This window comes from Diospyros lotus, chromosome 11, assembly GCF_014633365.1.
Source record: "Diospyros lotus cultivar Yz01 chromosome 11, ASM1463336v1, whole genome shotgun sequence".
Classification (NCBI taxonomy): Eukaryota; Viridiplantae; Streptophyta; class Magnoliopsida; order Ericales; family Ebenaceae; genus Diospyros; species Diospyros lotus.
In genome coordinates this window covers 12,740,181-12,749,300 of record NC_068348.1, presented here as the reverse complement: position 1 = coordinate 12,749,300, position 9,120 = coordinate 12,740,181, and the positions used below count along the sequence as shown (strand labels likewise).

General features: G+C 41.0%; 1 protein-coding gene and 1 non-coding gene across 2 annotated transcripts; one reads left to right on the top strand and one right to left on the bottom strand.

The window, feature by feature from the left end:
* Window positions 1-3,756: 3,756 nt before the first annotated feature.
* On the bottom strand, window positions 3,757-4,143 carry LOC127812724 (uncharacterized). Its single transcript, XM_052353248.1, has 2 exons — window positions 3,948-4,143; window positions 3,757-3,884 (listed from the first exon to the last, which is right to left on the bottom strand). Exons 1-2 carry the CDS (start codon window positions 4,141-4,143, stop codon window positions 3,757-3,759), a joined length of 324 nt encoding a protein of 107 aa, XP_052209208.1.
* A 4,411-nt stretch (window positions 4,144-8,554) lies between these two features.
* On the top strand, window positions 8,555-8,658 carry LOC127813817 (small nucleolar RNA R71). Its single transcript, XR_008026222.1, has one exon. It is a non-coding gene; the product is annotated as a small nucleolar RNA R71 (small nucleolar RNA).
* Window positions 8,659-9,120: the final 462 nt, after the last annotated feature.

Here is a 9,120-nt window from a genome sequence, read left to right as displayed (position 1 = left end):
AGAAGTTTAGCATGGAGAATTCTAAGAAAGGTTTCATACCTTTCAGGCATGGAGTTCATCTCTATAAAGGCATGTCTGCCAAGACTCCAAAAAAGAGACATCATATGGAGAAGAATCCCTATGCCTTAGTGATGAGGAACACTACTATTAGGTGTACTAATGCACGGGTTTAAGGAGATTTTCAAAACTTTTTCAAAAAATCGATAAAAAGGCAGCAAAAACATAAACCAAAATCACCTTGCAAGACTCGCTTCCAATACCCATATACATACCAAAAATAAATCATGTCGTAGGGGGTTTAGTAGATATACCTTTTAACGCTTGAAACTCGATGTAGAGGTTGTAATCCACCCGGTGGTAGCAACTCCTTTGTTTTGAACAGCTCCCAAATAGCTTCTGAACAACCTTTTAGTTAGACCAAATCATCCCCCAAAATTATGAGGGACCTATCGAGTCCACGCTCCAGCACGATGGTGAATCCCACCACTCTCTCTTTGTGCTCGACATAGAGAGTAAAGGAGATTAAGGCTGGGAAATGGAAATGGGTTTCAAATCAAGAGGCTTCTCAAACTTGATAGTCTCACTATCAAGAACAATGAGTGAGAGAAGCAAAAGGAGCAATTGAAGCTAGGGTTTCTTAGATGAGAGATGAACAACAAGGATGGATGAGAAAAAATGAGCTAGCACACACACAAATTGACTCTCTATTTTTCAGCACAAATGCAAACATATATATATATATATCTCCCAAATTGGAAACCCTAGGGCATATAGAAAGGGGAAAACCGATAAAGGGATTAGGAGGGACAAGGGAGAGAGTAGAAATCAAGCCAAAGACACACGTTGTCCTCCCTTAAGCCTCTCATCATTCGTCGTTGCCACGTGTTGTCCTTACCATTACAGAAGATGACAAACAGTCGTGCAATCTGCCAACAAGATCGACAAAAACTGTCGACAGTTCATAAGGAGTTGTCAACAATTCATCTCGAAACGGTTGACAATTTCCTAAGGCTATCGACCATTTTGACCCCTTTATCCAAAAATTATAAAAATTACATCTAGGTCCGCTATTAACTCTTAATAACACTTTTATTATCTCATAATGACATTAAGGCCCCCGTTAACTCCTAACGGCATGCACATTAACTCTTGACGATTGCTCCTTGTTAATTTGATCATTTAACCTGATCCGTCAACTCTTAACGGTAATGTCATTAACTCTTAACTACTGTTAACTCGTATTGACAATGTCATTAACTCTTAATGATGATTTCAACCTTAATTACTTAGTCAACCATCACACCCAGATATGCGTGTGACCTTCTAGGTTCACTACTGAGTAGTAATCAGGACACGTTGATCGGTGCTATCGAACACCGATAGATTAGATGAATAATGATTTGGATTTGCAATAAGGGTGCAACCCAAAGTCGTCTCCCAACGAACCTCAAACGGATCTGTTAAAACAAGATTAAACGAGGAGGGTTGTGATGAAAACTGAAATATAAACGTTCAAGAATGAAACAACGATGAAGTAAAACGTAACCTGCTATAAACCCTACCTCCTTACCACGGTAATCCTTGTCTCATTTATGAAAACAATCTGTTTTGGTTTGATTTTCTTTTGACTTGAAAAACTCTTCTACAACCGTAAAAGATTAAATCCAATCGAGCAATCGCTCATACAAATATACCGTTTCTTTCTAATCAAAGCCTCAACCGAGTACGTCAATTAAAACCATCCAAAGATCATGCATGCATTCACACAATCGCATAAAAGAAACATACATAAACTTAGAGAAGGAAAAGAAACAGAATCATTAATTAAAACATGAAAATCGAGTTCCAAATCGGATTCAACAATATGACCGAGACTCAAACTAGGCAAGGGGTACGAGAATGTAGCGAATCAAAAGTGAATTAGCCTTCCATCTTCTTGGTTGAAATCGTGAGAAGAATCCCAAAATCGACCACCCCGAAAATCAGCCACTTAATGTGCTTAAATAGAGCTTAGGGAGGAAACCCTAAGTTACCGCAACTCCACAGCTGATTTCGAATAGTATAACGTGCGTTATGGGCTTCGGACCCTTCATCAAAATTGTAGATGAATTTAGGCTTTTAAATCACTTGATTTGGATATCGGACGCCCAAGTTATGGCCTTTTAAAGATTCAGCATCTGTGCAGCTTTCCTAATTTGACCCAACTTTCTGGTCCCGACTTTGAAGCAATGTTTGGAGGCCCAAACGAACTTGGATTTGGACCTACCATACCATTCCAGAAAGCCCAAGAAGTCCTCTACAATATCTCTGAAGACATCATTCACGTTCTGGGATTATAACTTAGCCAAAAACTTGAAAGAAGAACAAAAGGTCAAATCTATGAGCACACTTTTGCTTCTTTGTCTCCAATCTCCTTGTTTCCCTTCTTGCCATCAAAATTCCCCATGACCCAGGAAGCCCAAATCTTTCCAAAATAAGATAAAATAGTGTGAAGCCCAATTCCTATAAGATAAAATAAAACAAAATCAAGATGAATAAAATGACACAACTAACGTGCAAAAAGACTAAATATGAGGGTTAAATAATATGAAAATATGCGCTCTATCAAATTCCCCCACACTTAGACTTTTGCACTCCTGGACAAAACACTAAATGCTAACATTCACTCTTTCAAACAAAAAAGGATGCGAAGAATGCAAAATGAGAGGCACGGCAAGTTTTATAGGAATTCAACACTCAAAGATCATATTTCTTACACTTCCCAGACAAACAAGTAGCATGGCAATTTTACTTGGCAAGACGAGTCAAAATAAGAAGAAACTTATAAGAACATGCTGTTAAGTTTCTCACATGCTATGCCTAACTCCACCCAATCATAATTCCACTACCAGATATGCTCATCTTCTAAATCTCCACTCTCAATGCTTTATGCATGCAAATCAAAAGGACTTTTATTCATGGCTCCAACATGGTAAGGTGAAAGTGATAGGAAGATAACAATGAAAAGTAAACCTTAGGAAGAAAGAAAACATTCAAGACAACCCAAGATCAATGAAGAACTATTAAGCAAGTAGAAAATAGATCTTTTTTTTTTTTTCATGCATGGTGGGTGCGTTTTACGCTCCATCCCAACCTTGGTGAGTGCGTTTTACGCTCTGTCTCACCTTGGCCTTTGGCCTTTCTATCTATTTTCTTTTGATTCCAAAGGACTTGCTTAATATTTTTGCCATAATCAAGGGATGCAATGAATGTTCTTCAACCTAAAGAAGGGAAATGATCTCTTTTTTTTTTTTTTTTTGAGAAGTATGGCGAGTAAAATGAAAGAATGCCTTAATCATCTTTTCACATGCATGAGCACTAATAGCTTCAATAAAGATTCAAAACAAGCTCTAGAGTGATACCCATAATTAGTGAATGCACGCATGGCATAAGAAAGAACATGCACAACTATCCTCACAAAGACTACCTCAATCAACTCACCAAGCCAAACTCATTGCCAATTTACTTGAAAGCCCAAAAAGATAAGATCGACTTTCTAATCATGCCAAATTCTTTCAAACTCAATTTACCTCATTTTGCCTCTTTATTTTCTTTTTTATTTATTTTTATTTTTATTTTTATTTTTTTGAAAAGAAACTTCTATTCTAAAACTCCCCCCCACACTCAAACATTACATTGTCCTCAATGTAAGCATGCAGCAAGAATCAGGTATAGGACAAGTAAGAAAAATAAGGAGAGAGAAACAGCCTGGTGGTATCAAGTCGAGGGAAGGTCCAAGAGAGATAGCTCCTCCACTGTGTGTTCTGTAAAGCCCTCGTAGAAATGCTTAAGCCTCTGCCCATTAACTGTGAATTTCTTCGTAGTCGACTCGTCCATAATCTCAACTGCACCATAAGGAAAAACATGAGTAACCACAAAAGGACCAACCCATCTAGAACGCAACTTACCAGGCATCAGCTTTAGGCGTGAATTGTAGAGGAGGACTTTATTGCCAACGTTGAACTCCTTCTTGGCAATTAATTTGTCGTGTGCAGCTTTGGTCTTTTCCTTGTAGATCCTAGAGTTCTCATATGCCTCTAACCTCAATTCCTCAAGTTCTTGCAATTGAAGCTTCCGCTGGGAACCAGCTTCTTTCATGTCCATGTTGCATTGCTTCACCGCCCAATAGGCCTTATGCTCGATCTCTACCAGCAGATGACATGCTTTTCCAAAGACCAGTCGATATGGGGACATGCAGATCGGGGTCTTGTAGGCCATGCGGTAGGCCCAAAGTGCATCTTCCAACCTTTGGCTCTAGTCTTTCCTGTTGGGCTGGACTGTCTTCTCTAGAATGTGCTTGATCTCTCTGTTTGAAACCTCAGCCTGCCCATTGGTCTGTGGATGGTAGGGCATCACCACTTTATGTAAAACTCCATACTTTCGGAGCATGGATTGCATCTTTTTGTTGCAGAAGTGGGATCCTTGATCACTAATGATGGCCCTGGGAATGCCAAACCTGCAGAAAATATGAGATCTAACAAAATCTGCAACCACAAAAGAATCATCAGTCCGGGTGGCTTTAGCTTCCACCCATTTTGAAACATAATCCACAGCCAAAAGAATGTACACAAAACCAAAAGAGACAGGAAAAGGACCCATGAAATCAATGCCCCATACATCAAATATCTCACAAAATAATAAAGGTTTCTGAGGCATTTCATTTCTGCGTGAAATTGAACCTGTGTGTTGGCAACATGTACAGTTCTTACAGAATCCATATGCATCTCTAAAAAGGGATGGCCAATATAACCCGGCATCTAAGACCTTTCTAGCAGTACGTTGCGGACCAAAATGACCACCACATGCAAGAGTGTGACAGAAATGTAGGACAGATGCAAATTCATGATCAGGGACACACCTCCTAAGGACTTGGTCACTACACAAGCGCCACAAATATGGATCATCCCATACATAGTACTTGGCTTCGCTTTTAAATTTATTTAATTGTGCTTTCTTAAAATGTGCAGGTAATTCGGAAGCAACCAGGAAATTTACCATGTCAGCATACCAAGGTTCAGTACCATGTAAGTGATAAAGCAACTCATATGGAAAATTATCTCTGATAGGCAGATGATCCATGTCAGACAAGTCAGGAGAAGCAGGTATCCGGCTCAGGTGGTCGGCTACCAAGTTTTCAGCTCCACTTTTGTCTTTGATCTCAATATCAAATTCTTGGAGTATAAGCCTAGGTTTTGCATCGGGCTTCTTCAGAAGGAACTTCAGGGCTGCATGATCAGAAAACACAATAACTTTAGATCCCAATAAATATGATCGAAATTTATCTAAAGCAAAGATAATGGCTAAGAGCTCTTTTTCAGTCGTGGTGTAATTGGCTTGAGCACTGTCCAGGGTACGTGAGGCGTAGGCAATGACATGTGACTTCTTATTCACCCGCTGAGAGAGAATGGTGCCCACTGCAAAGTTGGAAGCATCACACATGAGCTCGAAGGGCAACTCTCAGTTGGGTGGCTAGATGATCTGTGGAGAAGTCAATCGCCTCTTAAGTTTCTCGAAGGCTTGCTTGCATTGTTCATCAAACTTGAAATCCACATCCTTTTGGAGGAGGTGGGATAATGGAATTGCAATCTTACTGAAATCTTGGATGAATCTCCTGTAAAACCCTGCATGGCCAAGGAAAAGCGAACTTCCTGCACAGACGCGGGGTAAGGTAAAGAAGCAATGATATCCACCTTGGCACTATCGACTGCTATACCCTGTTTGGAGATCACATGACCTAAGACTATGCCTTGCTCAACCATGAAGTGACATTTTTCATAATTCAGAACAAGGTTTTTCTCAACACACCTTTCCAAAACATTACCCAAGCTAACCAAGCAGTCATCAAATGAGGTGCCATAAACAGAAAAGTCATCCATGAATACTTCCATACAATGCTCAAGAAATTCAGAAAATAAACTCATCATGCACCGCTGGAACGTACCTGGAGCATTACATAGGCCAAATGGCATCCTTCGATAGGCAAAAGTGCCAAAAGGACAAGTGAAGGTGGTCTTCTCCTAATCATCTGGTGCTATGCATATCTGAAAATAACCAGAAAAGCCATCAAGAAAACAATAATGAGATTTACCTGCTAACCTCTCCAACATTTGGTCGATGAATGGAAGGGGAAAATGATCTTTTTTGGTTGCTTGGTTGAGCTTCCTATAGTCAATGCAGAACCTCCAGCTGTTCTGCACTCTCATGGGCACTAGCTCATTTCTTTCATTAGCTACCACTGTGAAACCTGTCTTCTTGGGGACAACCTGCACTGGACTCACCCACTTGCTATCAGATATAGGATAAATGATACCAGCCGTAAGTAACTTACTTACCTCTTTCTTGACCACATCTAGGATGGTGGGATTGAGTCTCCTCTGTGGCTGCCTCACTGGTCGGGCTCCTTCCTCTAAATGAATCCTGTGCATGCACAAAGAAGGACTAATACCTGGTATGTCTGCCAAGGTCCAGCCTATTGCTCGTTTGTTCCTCCTGAGTAGATCCAGCAATCTTTTCTCTTGGTCAGGCTGCAAGTTATTGGCGATGAAGACTGGCAGCTTCTCGCCATCCTCCAAGAAGGCTTACTTGAGATGCTTGGGCAAAGGCTTGCACTCAAGGGATGGTGGCTGCTGGAATGAAGGGACTAACCTGCTTGCCTTTATCTCAAGGGTACTGTCTACCTGTTCAACATGGTTAGCAGAAACACTATCCTCCCCAGGAGAAGTATAAGAATCAGATTGTGCATGCTCAATTTGAATATTAGAATCATGATTATCTAGAAATGCAGCAATCTCAGAACATGCATCACATGGATCACTCTCATTACTACAATCATGATAGATGAAGGAATCTGGAAGGTCATGAATAGTGGGGAATGCATCAATCAAATCACAAGACTTAGTGCATGCTTCATCAACCAACAATTGAATTAAGTTAACTTGCAAAGTGGAATGATCTTCAGGGGGACATTTCATGGCATCAAGTATGTTAAAATGAATTGTGCTACCAGCAAATTCCATGGAAAGTGTACCTTCATGCACATTGATGATAGTCCTTACAGTTTTTAAAAATGGTCTACCTAGGATGAGAGGTGCATGCTCATGCAAATTGTCATCTTCCATATTTAAAACATAAAAATTAGCAGGGAAGATACAATCCTTAACCTTAACCAGGACATCCTCCAAGACTCCAGAGGGGTAGGCTGTGCTTCTATTAGCTAGCTGGACAACCACTCCTGTTGGCTTCAAAGGACCACACTGCAAAGAAGCATAGATAGAGTTAGGCATAACATTAATGGATGCACCTAAATCTAGCAAGGCATTACTAAATTGCATGTCTCCTATAATACAAGGAATGGAAAACGTCCCTGGATCTTTGCACTTCCTTGGCATGGCAGGTTGTATGAAAGCTGAAACATTCCTCCCAAGGTTGACTTGTTCGTTCCCTCTTAATCTCCTCTTGTGCGTACACAAATCTTTGAGAAATTTTGCATACTTGGGGATCTGTCTGATGGCTTCAAGGAGGGGTATATTGACTTCCACTTTCTGCTCTTTTCTTGTTTTGTGTTGCTCGATGTGGGAATGGCAGGGGTTGGTTATTGGAAGACTCTCCTTGTTCTTGATAGCTGGAATTTGGCTGCTTGGCTTCTTGGATCGAGGAGGGTTGCTGCTCTTCTTTTCTACCAGTTTCTTCTTGTGCCTTCTCTGGAACATCCACTTCATTACCACTACGCAGCATGATCGCAGTCACATTCCCCTTTTGAATGGATATTGACTGTGAAGGTAGCTGACCCGAGCCTTGACTCCTTAACTCATTTATGTTAGTTGCTAACTGCCCAATCTGTGTCTCCAAATTCTGTATGGTGGTGTCAGTCCGTTGTTGGAATTTGAGAGTATTGGCAACCAATTGTTGCACTATGTCATTCAAGCTCGGTTCTGTCTTGGGTAATGTCTGTGCTTGTTGCTTCATTAGTGTGGCATTACTCTGACCCGGTGCATTGAACCTCTGTTGGAATGGTTGAGTTGAAGCACCCCCATATCTGAAGTTGGGATGGTCTCTCCAGCCTGGATTGTAAGTGGGAGCATAAGGATCATACCTATTCTGTTGTGGTTGTTGCTGAAACGGTCTTCCAGGGAAGATTCCATTGCATGATTCTGTGTTATCCTGTAATTGTGGGCACTGATCAGTTACATGTGAAGATAATGAACAAATGCCACATACCTGTTGGGGCTGGTTTTGATCAAGGGCTAACTGGCGAACCATTGAAGTTAGTTCCTCCAGCCTATTTTCTATTCTCCTTTGGTCCATGGGTGCAGCAAAACCAACCTCATTGACAGTCTTCATGGGAGTGTTTAACCTGGTACCAAATTGTTGTGCGTTTTGAGCCATCTTTGAAATTAAGTCCCGGGCTGCAGCTGGTGTCTTTTCCACTAAGGCTCCTCCAGATGCAGCATCTACTAAGTACCTGTCCATGGGAAGCAAACTTTCATAAAAATATTGAATGAGGAGCTGGTCACTTATCTGATGATGAGGACAACTAGAACACAGCTTCTTGAATCTCTCCCAATACTCATGCAAGCTTTCTCCATCTATCTGTCAGATGCCACAAATGTCCTTCCAGATAGCTGCTATCCTGGAAGCAGGGAAGAACTTCTCCAAAAATATTCTCCTCAGGCCATCCCAATTGGTAATGGCAGCAGGTGGCAAGTAATAGAGCCAGTCTTTGGCAGCTCCATCAAGAGAGAAAGGGAATGCCCTTAGCTTGATTTGTTCTTCATCAACCCCTTGCGGCCTCATGGTGGAGCATACAACATGAAACTCCTTCAAATGCTTGTGTGGATCTTCACCTGCAAGACCATGAAACTTAGGCAGCAAATGTATCAATCCAGATTTCAGTTCAAAGTTTACTTGCAATTGAGGATACTGAATACACAAGGGTTGATAATGCACATCAGGGGCAGCCAATTCTCTAATAGTTCTGTTAGCATTATTCCCATTATTCCCATTCTCATTGCCATTGTTTTCATTGGCAGCCATATTGATCAGTTTAGGTTGGAACTCAAACACAGTATCAGAAACAGTGGG